Raw genomic sequence first — 19,595 nt, forward strand, 5'->3', positions numbered from 1 at the left:
AAAGTGGGTTTATTTACCTTACTTACTTCAGTCTTTCAGCCTTTATTATTATTCCCTTCGATAATGTGCCTCATTATTTTTTTTTCAAATTTCCTGGTCTCCAGTACAATATCCCTTTGTGGTGACTACAGCATAATTACACCGTTTTATGGTTTTGTTTAGACTCTCATAGAAAAGAGTGATAGTACCACTCTGTGTATGAACGCTTTGCGTAGCTTAGCTTAGCTTAGTAAAAAGACTGGAAAACAAGGGGACCTGTCTGAATGTAACAAAATCCACTGGCACCACTGAAACTCCCAAAAATGTTCTATTTCTATTTTTATTAATCACAAAAAAACAACAACATGCGCCTTCAGACAGAGTCAGACTAGTGCCCTCCCTGTTTCCACCATTGATGCTATGCTAAGCTAATGGCCACATCCTTTTTCATTTAACAGACAGACCTGAGGATCATCATTTCATCCAACCCTCTGCGAGGAAGCGACTATAACCACAATGTCAGGTGATCTTTTTAAATCTAGGATTTAAAGCCGGAGGATGTTTAAGTTCATTTCACCACATCGTCGTGTTTCAGAGACATTTACTGAGACCTTTCAAGTCTTTTAACGGATGACACACAAAGACAAACAAGCCCTACATCATTGTGCATTAATATCCACGATAGCCTGCATTCATTCATAGTCATTTTTATGTCAGAAGTTCAGATCAAAATTTCTGAACATGTGAGGATCGTACGTGGAGAGGATTCCTGTGTTGCAGCGATCGGGGTGTGTTTGCCTCAAAATGTTTTTCTTTTGATGGTCCCATCCTCAACCACACACACTCACACACACACACACACACGCACATGCACACGCACACGCACACACACACACACGGCATGCAACACCCTCATGGAGAATGATTTTGGGAGTGAATAGAGATGAAGGAGGGGATATTAAGTCACTCTATATAACATCCAGGACACAATGCTGCAGTGATTGATGAGGGACAAAGTGGTAACAGCAGGATGGGGGGTGAGGGGATCCTTGGAGACAGCAGGGGGAAGTAAATGTGGGAGAGAGGAGAGCAGTTGAACAGAGGCAAAAAAACCACACATTTTGGAGAGTTTTGAGTCTATATGTATGAGTAATCAGCTGCCCATGTATCACCTAACACACACACGCTGCACTCACACACACTCACTGCGCCATCTCTCTCGCTCTGTCTGTCTGTCAGCCGTGTTTACTCACTGATTTTCTCAACAAGACAGCCATTGACACTGGATGGATGGGGCTAATCCGACACAGAGAGGAACAGCTCTGCCCGGGGTTACAGGTCTGAGATGGAGCGCCCTCGACACACTCCCCTCACCTAATCTTCCGGCAAATATTTATCACTATCAATTTGGCCTGACTCCGTGACATTAAAATACCACGTATAGATAACCTCTCGCTGGAGAATCGATGGCGGGCTGCATGCCGGCCCGTCCAGCTCTGTCTCCCTGGGAAGTGGACCAGAGGATCAGATGGAGAAGGTCACTTATAGTGGCACATCACACCTGATACCAAACAGGTCATCCGTGCTGCTGCTGCTGCTGCTCCTGCTGCTGCTGCTGCTCCTGCTGCTGCTGCTGCTGCTCCTGCTGCTGCTGCTGCTCCTGCTGCTGCTGCTGCTGCACTCGGGGAGGTCTGATGCATTTTAATGCCCCAAAACGGTGTCCGGGTGCCAGTGGTGTCCTTGAGATGGGGCGGGCACCGAGATGCCGCCTGGCAACAAGGCGAGGAACTGTTTAAATTTCAGAAAAATGCAGGGTTGAATTTAAAAAAATGGACCTGCTTAATAATGGTAAATTTTTCTATGCATTCACTTTCACCTTTGTTTACCTTTTCAACTCCTCAAAATCACAGAAACATTCCAGCACAAACTCAGCTACAAGCCTCATGTGTACACACACACACACACACACACACACACACACACACACACTTGCCCACAACTCTACTGATACTCATCTAAAATATTACTATGGAATAGATTGAGTTGAATATATATAATGTTTTTTCTGTCCTGAGTACTCTTTCTACAATGCATGTCTGCAAATTATTAAATATTAATAATTCACAGTTTTAAAAATATCAAAATCTATGTTGCTTTAAATAAAACAAGCTGGGGGTTTTCCATCGGTTATTGACAGACGCCCGAGGGCCGCTTAAAAAAAACAACGCAAAACTATTTGACTGATTATTATTAATTGTGCATGTACTAAGCTTTGGTCTTGTAGCATGGTATAATAATACAGAAGTCAATCAAAAAGAAGCAAAAAACAACTGAACAACCAGATCATAAAACAAGTAAATTGATTCACACTCATGAACATTGTTAGGAGGAAAACATACACACACCCGCTAGATAGAAGAGTTGATGCTGTTTCCTTTAACCTCAGGCTGTTCAGATCCTCTTCCTGACACCATATTACTCACAGTATATATGTTCTGTGTGAGCTTGTTCCAGCTGTTCACTGAAGCTATACATAATGAAATATTAAAAACCCTGTAACTCCGCGTGTTCATGACTGCACCAGTCCTTCAGACAGAAACACTCTCCAGATGCCTGTGTGCATCGTTTCAGACACATTTCCACAATATTCATATTTGGTTTCTTTGGAAGCGTTTGAACAAAATGAGGTGCTGATGGTTAAAGCCTTTTTTTTAAAAAACAGACTCCCCTTGGGCTGGTGCTTTTTCGAATAAAATCACTAGTGTACTGTAGTTACACGCAAGACAGTCCATGTTTTACAGTGTTGTTTATCGATAATTTCCTTTTTTTGTACAGGTTATTCCATAGTTTGACTTTTGTTTAAAAGTAGCTAAGTACATTTACTAAAGTACTGTAGTTTAGCACATTGCTGAAGTACTTTGCTTGAGTACTCTCATTTTCTGTGATATTTAGGGGAAATATACTTTTTTTTTACAATTTGACATTTTACAGATTAAGATTTTAAAGTATGTTCCATTTTTTACAGACAAACTCCCGAAAGTGCATTAAGTACTTGAGGCCCCACTGTGAACAACTACAACATTAAAATGCTGCTCACATGATAATGCAGCAGCAATTATAATCCAATAATATCTAATAGTATAACACTCTCAGGGGGCTTTTTTTTTTACAATTATGAATAATGGCTTCATTTTGCTGATAATATGCATTTTTACTCAATTAACATTTTCACTGCAGATTTTTTTTTTTACCTGTAATTGAGTGTTTTATTTAGCAATATTGTGATGCTGATTACTTATTGTTACCACTTACTGCTTTTTACTGCATTTGAGTGTTTTAACAATAGAATCTGACTTCATGTTTAATTGGATTCACTTTAATGAACTTGTTTTTAAAACTTGCAACAGCGACATCTCTTCCCCGAGTCTCCGTCTGGAAATAAAAAGCCGTTCAAGAAATGAAACCAGATAAATATCCCATAAAAATGCACTTCTCCTTGGTCGTCATCACAGTCAGAGATGTTATTTTTCCTAATCTTATAGACTTCGGAGGAAATCTAAGGCTGGGAAGGCGGTGTGTGTGTGTGTGTGTGTGTGTGTGTGTGTGCGCGCGCGCGTGCGCGTGAGTGGGTCTCTGTGTGTGTGTGTGTGTGTGCACGCGCACAGTGCTCTCATCGGCACTGTGAGAGTGCACCATCTGATTTCCTCGCCTCCTCCCTCCTCTTCCTCTCGCCTCTCACTAATTGACCGACGGCGTTCATACGCACATTTCTCGCTAATTTCACATTTGCTATTCCAGCAGTGGCCGAGGCACGTCTCGAGGAATACAGCTCGGCCTCAGCAGCCAGTCCGTGAATCAACGACCCAACCCCCAGATATAAATTAGCTGTTTGGTTTGATAATAAAATCACTGGGATTCAGCCTCTCTCTCTCTCTCTCTCTCTCTCTCTCTCACACACACACACACACACACACGGGCGCGCATACGCAATGTCTGATGGAGACATTTGCCAAAGTGGATTGATATCTGAAGGATAGGTTTGCGAAGACACACACACATACACACACACACACACACACACACACTTAACGCTGTACCACGCCGTGCGCAAAAACACACACTTGCATGCTCATATACACATTACTATACGAATGCATATGGACGCGCGCACACATGCTCGCATACAATACATAAGACTACACGCACGCACGCACGCACACACTCACACACACAAACACACGCACACGCACACACAAACGCACACGCACACACAAACGCGCACGCACGCACGCACACACACACACACTCACACAAACACCCACGCACACACACATAAACACGCGCGCGCACACACACACGCACACAAACACGCACGCACGCGCACACGTGCGGTCACGGCAGCGCATTAGAAAACTCCAAAGTCATCCAGTTTGCTCTAATCATTACAATTAGTCGTGAATTATCACCGGACTCTGACAGACGTTCCTTGTAACTCTCTTTTATTTCCACCCCGCGCTAATCAGCGCCTCTCATTACGAACGCTGATTAAACTGCAAATTACCCAGCAGCGGCCCCGTCCGCGCCTACCAGAGCCTCGCTCAATATCAATTAAGTCCAGCAGCCCGTCTGTAGTCTCGCGGCGCTTCCAAATGCTTGATAGTGCCACTTATTAGTTTGGAAAACTCGGAAAATACCAATAATCGACGGCCATGAAGCCGCCGGAGACAGGAGCCCAGGGCTCTCCCGCCGCGCACACGAGCTTTGCCCGGGTACAGGACTTCTCCGACGCTCCCATGCATGCAGGCCCGGAAACCTCCATCACTCTTTATTCACGTCTACAGTGTGCGGCGGCGGGGGGGGGGGGGAGACCTATATTGGACAAGCACATATCTTTCGGCAGTTTTTGAAGTAATGACTTGCATTAATGCATGGTAAAGCTCAAATCTAACATCATTAGATCGTTCCGGTTGCGGGGAGAATGGTGGGGTTCCCCGCCCTCTGTATGTTAAACCGTTTAGTCGTGGTGTGATAGAAATTAATAGCAACTCAAAAGCGAATCCTGGCCCCGCGTGTTTCTTTAATAACAGACGTCATGCGTTGCGCAGGAAGAAGAATGGAGTGCGGGGAGGACGAAAGGTTCAGATACTTTACATCAGAATTTTAATCAGAATGCAATTACTCCATTTAGTCCTGCATTGAAAATGTGAGTGTCATCAGGAGAAAAGCGTCACACTCGTCCTGTCTTTGTTACATTATTATAATGTAATGGATTATTTCGTCCCGGCGCATTTGCACTATTGTCAACCAAAATTTGAACGCCATAGCTGGTGGATTTTAACATGCGCATACACTGTAAATAGTTTAATCTATCAATGCTTTGCCTTTTATGAGCTCACCCCTGGTTTGTGTGCAAACTGCATGTGCAAAGACCCAGCTTTGAGTTGCACAAACAAGTTGTTTTCTTTTATATTCAACTTCTTCAAATTTGTCCCGAGGTGCAGAATTTTATTTTCCATATTTCAACCCATAGGCATAAACTAAATAAAGCTGTTAATATAATACCTGATACATTATTTACGTTTCCGTGTCAGTATACCTCCAACAAACCTATGCGTCATGAAGTTAATCTTTTTGTCATTTAGGTTTGGATTAGAATTTTTGTTTGGTCAGACATATGATGCATCAACAATCACTGTAATAAGAACAGTACAAACCAATTTTTGTCAAACAAGAAAGAAAAAGAAAAACACAAAAAAACATAGAAACATAAATCAATATCAGCACATGAACAAAGCACAGCACCTTATCAACCCTTGCTATTACATACTGTACCCCACCCCTCTCTAAGAATATCACGTAAAATAAAGTAAAATAATCATATGTTATAGGCACCTATTACCATCGATATAGTTCACACAATTATCCCAGACCTGGTAAAACTTCCCTTTGTTTTCATTTAATTTAGCTATCATCAATTCAAAAGGTGGTAATTCTGATCTATCTCCCAGTAGACACAGTTGGGGAGATTCTGGTAAGGTTTTCTTGGGCCATCCTCCGAATGTTACTATAAAACCCTTTTCCAGAAAGGAAAAACCAAAGAACATTCCCACAGTGAGTGTAAGAAGGTACCATAAAGGTAATCTTAAATTTACTGTAGAATTTTGTCCTGTGTTCTGTTTGAATGTATTGACATAAACTGTTTTCTGTTTGAGAAAAAAATTAATATTTAAGTGATATTGTTAGCACTTTGAGATTGCTTATAGCAATGAAAAGTGCTCTATAAATGCAGTTTATTATTATTATTATTATTATTATTATTATTATTATTAATAATAAAAATGAATCCTGTACATGAAACAGCACCACCACTGGTCCAACGCTTATGGCTGCTCTGAAAGCCAATTCAACCTCTTCGTAACAAACCAACTCTTTGTATGGTTCCATTTGTTTTTGTTTTTATACCTCGTCTTTTTCATTTGCCAGTTTTCATGCTCTGATCATCAAAGTTGAAAAACTCAAACACCTTTACATCATATCTTACCTTTATATCCCACATTCTGCTGGTGACAACAAAAGTTGGCAGATGTCATGAATATTGCCAATTGGTCGACAACATAGAATGGTGAGGACGTGTTTAACACCGTTTTGGTGTTTTTTTTCAGACAGGATTTGGAATATGGCCTATTTTCCATGCTACAACAACAGGTTTCACTGCATGAGGGAAGGTGTGAATTATCTCCCTGGGTTATGATAAGTTGTGATGTGCAATTAAGACCTCAATGTTCTGCTTTTAACATATTTTACACAATTAGTATCATTTCCATATGGAAAAAAACACTGTGTTAAAGATGTTCTACATGCAGAAATGTAACAAACTTTTAATTGTATTGGTAGGCTAAAAACTCAATTATAATAAAATATATATCTTTATAGACACATTTCCACACAAGTAGCCCTGAGGTATACTATGAAATTGATTCTTTTTTCACAGATCACACAAATCAATACCAGATGCACAAAGATTCAAATGATATTGAACGTGCTGTATTCGTAACACAGCTTTATAAGCCATGTCAATTGTTTATTTTAAGTGATATATTGTATGAATGAAGGAATTGGATTATTCTGAGTCTCACACAGTGTCAAATGTTCATCTGTATATAGGGTTTAATGTCTGTCGAAACTCAAACTGAAAAGCCACTTTACTTCAAAAATAAATAAATACACATGACCCATATAGATCTGTGTTACATTTAGACCTAGAACAACCAACATGATGTAGCCTGTGATATAATTGTTCACTCGAGTATATGTGTTCCCCAAAAAGAAGATATTTCACTTTTGAGGTCTTCTGAAAGACTACAGTCTCTCTATTGGAAAACAAATTTTAGATCAGACTTGTGTAGATATGTGATTATATTTTTCATCCGATGTTTTTTTAAGGTAAAAAAGGACGAATGGACATGAGTATTACACATATTACTCAATAGAATATTCATCCTGCAAATAAAGAAACCGTTGGTTTACTGGTTCCAACAGTTTTCCAACTTATTTAAACCTTTTTGAATTCTAACTAACATGAAAACATTTTGATGATCATCTATATATTTGTGACTACTACTTACTGCATTCCTGTACCATTAGGGCCACATCTTTTTCAGCTTTTCCAGAGTATGTAGTAAACATGCACTCCAAAAGGTTATTGCCTCATGTTTTTGGCGTATCTGCAATAAAGAAGTGAAAAAAGTTTAAATTACAGTGCTGCCGGAAGTTGTCACTAACATTCAACTGTAAGTTGTCTCTCATAGGGTAAAAGTCACAGACACAGACATCAACATGAATAAATAAGAAAGATTCATGAAACACTACTACTACTACTACTAAAATATGAAAGATGTGTTAATCCCCCACCCCAGACACAAGCTTACATAAAGCAATGTTAATTTATGACAGCATAACGTGAAAACTTGGCAGAGGTGGAATGTTACTAAGTACATTTACTGTAGTATTGCAATTAAGTCTGAGGTACTTGTGATTTATGTTACTTTACATTTCCATTCTATTGTATTTTTTTTTTACTCCGCGACATTTGTCAGACATTAAATAGTAACTACTTACTTTGCAACTTTAGTTGTTAGTCACAACACACATCCGTTTGTAAAATATGATACACTAATACATAATTACCTACCCCAAAATATATTCACACTCCAGCAACTACAGAATGAAAATGCCATAGATAGTGTATCACTGAAACCCTGCTCATTCTGCTGCGTGCTTTTATTTTTGATATTAGGACATTGTGCATCTTGTAGACTTTTTTTAAATTATGAATGCAGAACAATTTAACATTGCAGTACTTGCGCTTATAATTGAGTTAAATGAATATTCCCACCACCTCTGTATGAATCTAAACGGAGGAAAGGTTTGATTAAATGCTGCTCAGTCCCCAAAGTGTGGTCCCCCTGAACCCCACGACTGAACCTGTCTGATTCCGATCCACACGCTCGATAATCCACTGCAAAGGATCGATTTCTCTGCAAGCAGCTCGTCAGCACTGACTTCCGGCTGCACAGCGTTCGGTCCACACGTTCAGCCGCTGCACGTTACGACTGAGCAAAACAACACACCACCTGCGGCCATGGCAGAGCCACGAATTCGGCAAATTAAGATCAAAACCGGCATCGTTAAGCGGTGAGGACGTTTTGTTGTCATTCATTTCCAGTTTGCAGTCGTTAGCATGTCAAGGAAGCTACCTACTAGCTAGTTAGCTTAACGGCGGGAGCATGAGACACGCCCCTCCAGGGAGACTCGTTTGCCGCGGATGTTCTTAGCTTTCCTCCGGTGCTTCGTCGTGGCCTGCGGTCAGTGACGAGATGTCTTCTGGTTTTTTTGCGTGGAGCTAATAGTCACTTTCAGTTCGAGGTGGTGTTTCTCGTGCGACGACGGAAGCCCACCGTTGTGCCGCAAGTAACGTTTGAAACGCCTTGTGCGTTACTCGTAGCGGTAGCTATCATCGGTCGACTCATGCTAGCTGTCAGCTAGCCTAGCTGTCAGCTAGCCTAGCTAGCCTAGCTATCTAACAAATTGCTAAAAACAAGCAGGCTATCCGGCTCGTCTGTGAGTTAATGCCTGCTGTCGTATACGCTCACGGGAAGAGCAAAGTTCCCATTCAGTGTGTGTTTGTGACATTACATTTGCTCAATTGGTTGTAAACGTAAAACAAACTAGGCCACTCGGTTGGCTAACACCGCTGCCTTGGACAGAGTCCTGTCCAGTTGTTGGTTTCTTTTCATCGCCATGAACAAATACCTTAACTCATCCAGTCCGAACCGGCGGTGGATGTTGGTGGTGATGTAATGAATGAATATCTGCACAGTCACGATGATGTAACTGTGAAATATTAACTTTTCTCAAGTATTTGTGACTACTCTGCTGTATGGCAAGAGGATCACGTCTACCCCTGGCTCATCAGGCCCGTACAGTAGATGCAGGCCATGAATCAGTGTTTTTATATAGTTTTTTTCAGCATACACAAAATACTCATACATTGATCATTTTTTGAAAAATTCTTTTAATTTATTTAAATTGTGTGTAAATTGACTTTTCTCTGATCACATAAATTATATTGTGTATTTTCCATCCAGTATTTAACCTCAGCTTAGTAAACTTTTCCACCCAAGGCTTCTTACTCGTATTTCTCCTTAATGACTATTTTCTTGACTAGGTCATTGTTAAGGAGCTGTACCCACAATGATGGCGTTTGTATAATTACCAGAAACAAATGACACTTAATTGACTGATTAATTGATTATATGTTTGTTATTATTTATACTATTTGACGTCTTCCTTAGTTCTCTGTGATCGTAAAGTGAATCGCTTATGGCTTTTTCCTAGCATGGGACCCAGACAAATTCTGGGAGCTCATTTAAATTTGCTCTGCCAGAATATGCCAGAGTCTGGATCCCCTCCATTGGGAAGTAGTTTCCCCGGCAGAAAACTTGCTGGTCCAATCAGAACAGATTATCTGATAATGGGCGGTGTTTATACCACCACACAGAGGGAAGCGACTGGTTGATGTAAAACAACCAAGGCTGCCGCTGATGAACGAGCATTTGACTTAAAGCACCTAATATTTTCAAATTTCTCCCACAAAAACGGTAACACTCGTTCACAGACATTGTGGAATCATTATTACAGACATCTCCTCTCTGCACACTCTAGTCTGTTGAAATTTTCGCATCGCTCAACAGACGTCACATGATTCGTCTGCGTCCCTTGGTAACGCCTCTTTGAAATCGAAAATGAACCGAGAGGTTTCAGACTAATACGTATTTGAGTATAAGTGTGGCTACGTCAGGCTAGCCTTTTCCACTGTTGGTTGGACAAAACCAATCTAACCCTTTCTTGCTGGTGATAAATTTTGCTGGTAAATAGGGATGTGCCGATCCGATCTCAACGATTGGTATCAGGGCCGATCAACTGATTTTATTAACTGATCGAAATCAGCTTTATTGAGCACGAAACCTAGGCCAACCTATGTCAGCTGCAGCTGTGGAGCTTCACCCTTGAACCGAAAACATGTGACATAATAAGGCTTGGTACATATGTCTCCTGACTCGGTCGTATACTCTACTGTTGCACACCTGACGTAATACCTGCGACCCACCTAGTGAGGTTCGTTCAAGTACATCCGTATATCTCACTACAGTGACAATGGCGTTTATTAAGTTTCAAAACTCGCACACGTACAAACGCAAGTTTTGAAACTAAATAAACGCCATTGTCACTACGTATAATACAGGAGAACAGATAAACACCGCAAGCGTAAAAAACATACTTGCGAGGAGCATTTCTGCTCTGTGTGCGGGACCGACACAGAAATATAGACTCATTGCATGAGCTAGTTATTTAGATTTTATTGGAACAAATGGAAAGCAATGCTCCACTAAGTTGAATTGTGATGAGAGCCATAAAAATATTTTTAACAAACAAAAAAAACATTAAGGAACAGCTTGGATGCAGGCAATTGTTTTTCTTAAGCATTGCCGGGCTATATAATTGTCAAGCATATACATTAGGGTGATATTAAAAACTTAAATGTACTTAGTGTGCAACTGTATTATCTAGGAAAAAACAAGTAATGGACCAGGACTTGGTAACGGCAGATACTCGATATTGAAAGACTTGGATTGGGACATCCCTGTCTCAACTTTTGTGTTTTGGCAAAGTGAGAAAATGGACCTTTTTGAGCTCATCATCCAAGTTGTCCAGCCTTTCAATAGAGATGGCATCCATTCTGAGATGATGAGAATCTCCACAGACATTTGAATGTGGAGTGGAAAATGATATTCTGAGGTGTCGTGGAGGTGATGCGCCCAGTATAGGATTGTGTGTGATGGTCTAAGTGTATCTCTGGTCGATCAGGCAGACCACTAATTCCCCACTGTCAATGGAGTTTGTGTAATGTGCTATCGATTGTGTTTTGATGAGGGTCAGATTCCTATCAGGCCCCCTGAGGTGGTAATGATGGAGGCTGGATTTCCCACAGAGGGTAATGTCACAGTGTGCAGTGTAGGAAAAACAACGGCGCAGTTGTGTACTTCATCCGTCAGCGCTGTCCCTAACCACTGTACTGATGTGTCTGAGAATACGATTTGGACATAAGGCAAGAGATATTACATCTCACCTCCTCTTGGCCCAAAGTGCTGCCATGATGTGGACCCTTAATCAAGCTGTTTGGTTTAAATGTACAGACTGCCATCGCTTTCTGTCTCTTCATAATCTGGTGTCTCTCTCTTCCTCTTGCCTTCCTCAGTCCCTCCTCCCTTCTTATATATTGGAGTTTAGAGGAAACCTGCCTGCTCTCTTAGCCCGGCCTATTTCCAGTGGCTTTTGCACATTCCAGTCAGTGCCTTTCTGCCCTAGCGATGCGGATGCCCTTAATAAAATGACAACAGTAATTTGCCTTTGTCATTCCGGTCCCAGCACAGACTACGTAGTGGCTCAAAAATACAGTGCTGGAGGAGGCGGCCGAATGTGCGAGTGTGTATGTGTGTGTCGGCTCACTCTAATTTCCTTTTTTTCTATTTTCCAGAGAGCTGCCTTTTCCATTAAGCCTGAGGTGGCAGGTCTATTTAAAACCAGCCACGACCCCACCCCTCATTCACACTGTGCTCCAAGTCTGGGAGAAATAAGAAATTAACATCAGGACTGGAAGGGGAGGAATGGACATTTTGTTATTAGACTGTCCTTCAGTTTTATTCAAATTATTCCAGCCCTCCTTCCTCCATCTTTCGCCCTCTCTTTGCCTCCTCCTTTTACTCTAAACAGACGACATCACTCATTCTGGATCAAGCCTGAGAGTGGGAGGCTCGGGCTGCTGCTGCTGCTGCATATGGTGCCTGTTTAAAAGCTTCTTGATGGAACTATATTAGAATGAGTGGTAATTGATGTAAAATATGACAGAGTGCTGTTGGCTTCCTTGGCTAAGCAAGGAGCAGTGCAACACGGAGGGAAGGGTCTCCAGTAATTCGACTGATTAATGAAGGATCACTCACTTATGCACACGCAGCTGATTTTATGAAAAATGAAATTTGTGTTGTCATCCCAATAAGCAGGCGCAGCCGGAAAAAGACTATTAGCTGGGAATTATTATCAATAGCGATATTTTCAAACTCCATTATGCCAATCAGGGTCGGAATCTGTTTAATAGATTTTGTTCCATTTGGCCCGTAATTGATAAATAATCAAAATTTATCAATGTACTCAAGCCCATTTTCACTAACAATCAAGGAAAAGAGGCCCATTTACCACCTGACTTGGTTCAAATTAGGGACTAAATTGATGATCAATTAATCTCTAAAAAGGAGGTGTGTGTGTGTGTGTGTGTGTGTGTGTGTGTGTGTGTGTGTGTGTGTGTGTGTGTGTGTGTGTGTGTGTGTGTGTGTGTGTGTGTGTGTGTGTGTGTGTGTGTGTGTGTGTGTGTGTGTGTGTGTGTGTGTGAAGACAACAGAGGTGGATACAAGAGTAAGATAAGCATAGAGATAAGGTGCGAACTGGAAGACATTTTAGAGTCAACAAGGACAGAAAAGGTTTCGTGTTTTTTTTAACTGCCCCTTGTTTACTCATGATGAAGGAAAATATTTTTTTGATAAATGATTGTGACCAAATTCTGGTCATCAGTGTTTTGGAAGTTATCTTGGAAAGAATTTGGAACATTCTGGAAGAACAAATTCACAGGGAGAAAGATGCATCTAGATGCACTGAATATAATTCACATGGCCAAATTAAAGGGGCAGTAAGCGATTTTGAAGAAAGCTTGTTTCCATCTTTATTGTTGTCGTTCTTGCTCTGGCCGGGCAGTGAACCTGCGACCTAGGGTATGGGACAGAGTCTCACTGACCACTAGGCCCTGAGTTCCAGCACCATCCGCTAGCAAGTGTCGACGCTTGATGTTTACAAATTGCACTGCACTCGCAGTGTTGTTGGTGCGACCCAAGTCATTCGTTTGGCTTTCGATTTACAGAGCCTGGCCATGGCTGAAAACACGAAATCGCAGATTTTTAACAAACATGTTTTGCTTTAGAATCGCTTTCTGCCCCTTTAAGAGGAAAATAACAAAGTACATATGTAAGTGACAGTGTTGCACAATATTTCAAAATGACTGTTATACAGAATAATTTTCTTCTCATTATTGTTGGTGTGACATTTAAAAGATAGCATAAATGCTTTTGATTTGACAGACTTTCTTAAACCTTGTATTGCATGGATCATTGTGTCTGTCCAAAGGAGCTATAAGCTGCATTTTATTTTGGTGTAATAGTGAGTGTTTGTTATAGCTGTAAAACATCAAGTTCACCAGTTTCACGCGTAGGTTTTAGATCACAGTATGAATAATAAGCACAGTTCCATATGGGAGCATGAGCTGAGGCTGACCAGGATTCTGTGAGGCCCCGCAGCAGCGAGGAGAGTGATGGGTTCGCTGCTCGTTACTGAGGTGTGTATCTTGCCATCCTGCGGGAGATGATCTCGCTGTGTCCCCTCCGTCAGAGTAACGTAGGAGAGAATGAGGATGGATGGCCTTGTCTGTAAAAGGTGACCATCGCAGCCTGCCTTTTTCATGCTTCAGCCTATATTATCTGTCTTGAGAGGCTGTGCATTTATGTTTCATGTTTGACGGAACAACAACTGTGCCACTGCCTTCAACTCTGAACTGTATTTTCCTCGCTTCCCGCTTTCCGCAGGCTGGTGAAAGAGGAGATTTCGTACACGAACGAGGCCAAAGCGCAAGAGGAGAAGGTTCAGCGTATGGAAGCACAGGCGGAAGATTTTTATGTACTCAGGAAACAGGTATGTTGGTCCCACGCTTTGCTCCTTTCATGTCTTAATTTGAAAACTTTGCATTGATCACCGACTGTTAAGGCAAGTTTTTTTCGCTCTCTCCCAAAGTCTGGGATCCAATTGTATCTCGACGACTTGAGTTGCCTCTCATTCATGTAATGAGGTCAGTCCCCAGTCTTAATGAAGAATTAGGTTTCCAGAGGACAATCATTAGTGATTTAGTAATTTGCTTGATGCAGATGTAATTATATCATGTTACTTTGGAGGAGTTTGATAATTACTGACACATGCTGGCTATTTAGAGCCCCTAACAGATCACTGGCCCATGTCCTGCTCTATTCTCTCTCTCTCCGCCTGCAGCCCTCCATCATTTGCCTGATAGCTGCATAGGTCGTGGAAATTGTGACAACATGTGTTGCTAGCTTGCTCAACGTCTTGGTAGCATCTGAATCACAAATTTTACGTGGAGATTTCTGAAATTGAAAAGTAAATTGAAGACACGAAAGCCGAAGACAGGGTCATCGATTGACAGTCAGATACGCAGTTAACGACAGGGATTTGGACAAAAAGGTGAAATAAAGAAGAATTCTAAATAAAATGGATTAAACAGTGTCTGTTTCCTGAGGATAACAGACACACAGAATTTCTTTTAGCCAGGCTCCCAGTGTGGCTCAACAGATGACAATGTTCGCCCCCTTTCGGTCTGTCACCTTGGGCCACACTGAAATGTGTGATGGATTGCTATGAAATTCTGTGCCGACATTTGTGACAGAGGATGTATCCCAATTTTTTGATCCACTGAGTTTTTCTCTACCACCACCACGAGGTTGACATTTGTAGATTTGGGTGAAATGCCTCTACAGCTATTGGTTGCATTGCCAAAAGTACCTGGAAATCCTTAGCATTTAGCTCAACGCACCTCTAACGCCCCTTTCACTCTGGACAAAAAACTGCAACACCTGCTAACATCTGGCCCTCGTCTTCGACTCTTTTATCATCTTAAGTTCCGATCAGTTGTGATGAAAATAATAAAGTATTTCACTGCGGACAAACATTGTAAACACACCTGTCACCTGCCCACCACGGTGCTGCTAACCCAGATTCACTGCGGCAACACCTTATTTTAATAGTCTTTGGGCTGCTAACAACATGGCTAGCGTCGCATAGCTCTGCTAACTAGCTGCTAGCCGCAGTGAGTGCCTGCGGATAGTCTGCTGCTCACTGGCGCAGCCCCGAAATAGGTTTAACCCACACAGAGGCTCACGCAAATACTGGGAAGCGACTGCTCTGTTTTACCAGTCTGCATGGCAGCTAGCAGCTCACTCTCCAAACAGACAGGCAAACTTGTTTACAGTGAATGAGAAAGGAGTCAATCACCTTTTTTTAACATGTTTACACAAGATTAAAAAATGTTGGTATAAAAAAGGTGCAAATAAAGATTTAGCAAGCATGAACTCAGTCTTGTTTCCCTATGTCTTTCCATAGTTAAAGGCGGGAAGTTATAGATGGCAATGCCTCTGAAAACATCCAAAGGGCTGTTTCTGAAGCCAGCATTTGTGAGCATTTTCAGCAGGCAGATATTAAAATGTGTACAAACATTTTAGGCATATCTCCAGAGAGAAAATAAACAAAACGCCATACTAAATAACCCAGTAAGTGCCCAACTGTATCGCAGTTTAGGGGCAGTAACAAAATAAGTGGACATGGTCCACACATCCTCCAGCAAGAGAACTGTGTCCCAGTAAATTTGGATTTGACTTGCACGTATGAGACTGGAGCGGCTACACAGACACCACATCTGATTATGTCTCCTGGCGACATTAAAATTCTGCCTGTGTTTTGTTTTGTTTGTTCATTCATAGAGCAACGGCTCTGGCTGAGCGGCAGGCTTGGCCGGTGTTAAACGGGGAGTTTGGGAGGCCAGATGGATTATGGTTGGAGATGAGAGGTCTGAGGCAGGATGGATTAGGGGTTTTGGTTTTAATGGAATCAATACACTGTAAGTGTCATCTTTATCCAGTGCTGATGGGATCATTCCACCTCACTGGGAGGGCACCATGACTTTTCTCTGTTTCAGCACTCCTCCGCTTATTCTGGCTCACCTTGTCACATCTACATGGCGACCGCCTCGACTAGTTGTCTACAGTCTTGCGACACGTCAGTTAGTCTGCCAGCCAGCCTATGCACGAGTTAATCTGAGCGCCTGTTGGTGTACACAGCCGTGTAATGTACCTGGGTGTAACGGAATCCGTGATTTGACTCTCCAGCTCGACAGAGGGCTAGGTGAGGAAGCATCTGTCATGAGTGAGTGTGTCTGACAGCGTTAGCCAACTCTTCTCTGCTCTTTCGGGCGCCAGCTGGGGGGATTCCACATTAGCCGTGGCTGTGAAAGTTCCCCGGGCTACAGCGCAGGTTCACTCCAGGCGTAGTAATACCTGTTTACGCCTGGTCACAGTTCCCTCGGCTCAGGGTTCTGCATTCATTCAGGTGTGCAGTCAGATCGAGGTGGTCCCCCGCTGCCCAACTCCCCGCCCGATCGATAACTCAATAACATTTTTCATACCGCCAGCTTGTTGGTAGATGTTAACCGCAGCAGCGCGTATGTGGGACACCCTGCCATGCCACTGTCGGGAACGAGGCAACAGCGAATGAATATTCCTGTGTCTGGCTGTTTTCAATGAATGTTCTAAACTTTGAACAACACATGTTCAGTAAAGTGTTGATTATTGTGAAGACAGGTAATGAGAAATGACAGCAGCATCAGGAATGAGGGTATACTGATTGATGGAGATGGTGATGGCACTGACCTGGTCTCTTGTGTGGTTTCAGAAAGAAGTCTTGCAGGAGTCCAAAATGATGGTCCCAGACTGCCACCGCCGGCTGGCCAAAGCACACGCAGATCTGCTTCAGTTACTGGTAAGTAATTGATGAAATAATTCCCCATTAAGGGGATTTTTTAAATCGGACCAAACTGTGTGTATCTCATTTACAGCATCGTTGGAGGACTGCATAATGTTATTGTATAATGGACACACGATGACAAAAACTATTTTTCATAAATGTACTTATCTTTCAGTCGTCTTCCTTCCTCCTGTGTTGGAAGATAGGAAGTAGTTGTATATCAGCTTTGTGGTAGTATTACGAAGCTGACCTTGAACCTACAGAGAGAACTCATAGCTCTACATTAGATTTTTTTAAATTTGAGAAATTTGAAGGAAAGCAGCAATCTGTTATAAGTAAAGACAAAGAACAGTGATAGTAACCGGCCACTAGAGGCAGGAAAACATAAAAACCATCTGACAGATGCACAGTCCTGACCATGGACTGTATATTTAATCACCGGGTCCGGAAAAATGAAGCCCATGCCGAAGTGCCTGAAGCCTGTATTCTCTGGAATCACCAGCAAAGGGCGACTCCACTGGTTACAAAAAGAAGTCCGTTTCTATAGAAGTCAATGAGAAAATGACTCCACTTTTCACTTGATTTATAACATTAATTAACATTTTCCTGAGGAGTTTATGGTTCAATCTCATTTAGAGTAAAACGAGACGATAAAGCAGCGTAGCATGGATACAGGATGATTGACAGCTGGTCCGTCAAATCGGTACATGGTTGCAGGTGTAGGGGGTCGAGCAGTGGACAAGCTCTGTCAGACCCACCCCCAATTCTACATCCGGTTTTAAAAAAAAGTGCTGCTGGTCAAAATGTGAAACTAAAATAATGGGCAAAAAAATGCTATTATGTACCGTACTTCATAATGATTTTTAAATAATGTGATATTGATGCTATTGCAAAAAGTTGCAAAAACATAACGGCAACCCTGTTCCCAGTTATTTAGATGGAGTTCAGTCATTTTATGGAATCATTTTGTATCCCTTATTGGTTAACAAGTACAGTAGTTTGATTAGTTGGGAATTAAGACATTTATTTGTTTAAAATTTTCCTTTTTTTCTTTCACTCAGCGATATAAAGCTATATTTACATATCTAACTTGTTCTCATTGAGTTAATAACCAAATAAACACAAGTACCAGACAAGCAAGACTTCCACACTAGACATGATGGGGAGCTGAAGGGTTGTAGGACCACGTGTTTCACCACGTATCACCACACTGTGTTGCAGCTGCAGAAGCTTTAGAAGCTAAAGAAGAAAAAAAACCCACAATGGAAGTATTATTTGTTCAATTTTATCACTTAGCTAATAACAATTAATGGCTGGTATATTCCAGTCACTGTGAAGTTGACAGGAACCTGAAGGCAAATAGTTGTCGCAAAGATTATCTGAATCTTACGGGTCGCCAGGTACAACGTCACACCAGCGGTCGACTGAGGCGGTGCGCTCGTCCTGTGCATGCGCAAATGTTCCTCCCGCAAATGTTACTTTTTTGAAGTCGTTTCATGGACTTGGAGCGTTCAAGTCCGTCCGCCATGCTCACACGAGCGCTGCGTGGTAGCGGCAGAGGGAGCTTACCTGCAATTAGCAGCACCACCTCCTCCCTATCATTCATCCTCCCTTTTCTTTTTTCGCCTTTCTTTAGACAGACATTCACATATGCACGCGCTCATCACAGTTCATTAGCAGCGCTGTCACTGGTGACCACCACTGAAACCCACACACACTTGATTAAAGGACACGGATGCCATACCGTCACATTAGCACCTGGTCCATAGCTATATTTAGACCCCATGCTTAGGTGACCTCCAGCTTTAAGTTTTATGTCAACGAAGTGACGTCCAAAATTGATTTGTTTAAATTTTTTTGTTTGAACAGAGTTACTCAAAAAAAGTTAAAGAGGATTTATGATAAGAAGCCGGCTGTAAATCCTCATGATGGGTGTAGGAGTGTTTTTCTAAAATGGCAATAAAACAAAACTGTGTGTGTGCGTGTTTGTGTCTTCCCAGGAAACAGAAGAGGATTTGGCCGAATCCGAGGAGTACAAAGAGGCGCGGAACGTGTTGGACTCGGTGGAGCTTGAAGGATGATTTCTGATGTGTTCCTTGTTCTCTCTGTGAGACCCCCTCGCTTAAATGTTCATTCCATTCATCAGGCCTCGTTTGGAACCACGGAGGCCGACTGAATCCACTCACAGTCTATTCTTCGTGTAATTATTTTCTACTGTTGACTTTTAACATGCCGCCACGTCTCATCACACTTTTTTTCCCCCTTATGTAAAATCCCACAAGAAAACCATAAAACTTTGAGTTGATTGAAAAAGAGGAGTGGATGTTTTCTGTATTTTTTATTTGTAATATTAATACACAGTCTGGTCATGA

At 41.9% G+C, this 19,595-nt stretch overlaps 1 protein-coding gene and 1 long non-coding RNA gene across 3 annotated transcripts; one reads left to right on the top strand and one right to left on the bottom strand.

Annotated features, from left to right (window-relative positions):
* Window positions 1-304: 304 nt before the first annotated feature.
* LOC118301065 lies at window positions 305-9,425 on the bottom strand. The gene is made up of 3 exons (XR_007030393.1): window positions 9,292-9,425; window positions 7,605-7,703; window positions 305-1,767 (listed from the first exon to the last, which is right to left on the bottom strand). It is a non-coding gene; the product is annotated as an uncharacterized LOC118301065 (long non-coding RNA).
* tbca (tubulin cofactor a) lies at window positions 8,516-19,538 on the top strand. Of its 2 annotated transcripts, none has more exons than XM_035626144.2 (4): window positions 8,516-8,673; window positions 14,226-14,331; window positions 17,152-17,238; window positions 19,224-19,538. In XM_035626144.2, the coding sequence occupies exons 1-4, from the start codon at window positions 8,621-8,623 to the stop codon at window positions 19,302-19,304; spliced, it is 327 nt and encodes a 108-aa protein (XP_035482037.1). In that variant the 5' UTR covers window positions 8,516-8,620; the 3' UTR covers window positions 19,305-19,538. The 2 variants fall into 2 exon arrangements, with proteins under 2 accessions (XP_035482037.1, XP_035482038.1); XM_035626145.2 differs by lacking the exon at window positions 8,516-8,673 and adding an exon at window positions 13,026-14,076.
* Window positions 19,539-19,595: the final 57 nt, after the last annotated feature.

This window comes from Scophthalmus maximus, chromosome 2 (genome assembly GCF_022379125.1).
Source record: "Scophthalmus maximus strain ysfricsl-2021 chromosome 2, ASM2237912v1, whole genome shotgun sequence".
Taxonomy (NCBI): Eukaryota; Metazoa; Chordata; class Actinopteri; order Pleuronectiformes; family Scophthalmidae; genus Scophthalmus; species Scophthalmus maximus.

Coding starts and splice junctions, on each gene's coding strand:
- tbca (XM_035626144.2), top strand. CDS start 8,621: ATGGCAGAGCCACGAATTCGGCAAATTAAGATCAAAACCGGCATCGTT. Junction 8,674..14,225: donor AAAACCGGCATCGTTAAGCG/GTGAGGACGTTT, acceptor CGCTTTCCGCAG/GCTGGTGAAAGAGGAGATTT. Junction 17,239..19,223: donor CAGATCTGCTTCAGTTACTG/GTAAGTAATTGA, acceptor GTGTCTTCCCAG/GAAACAGAAGAGGATTTGGC.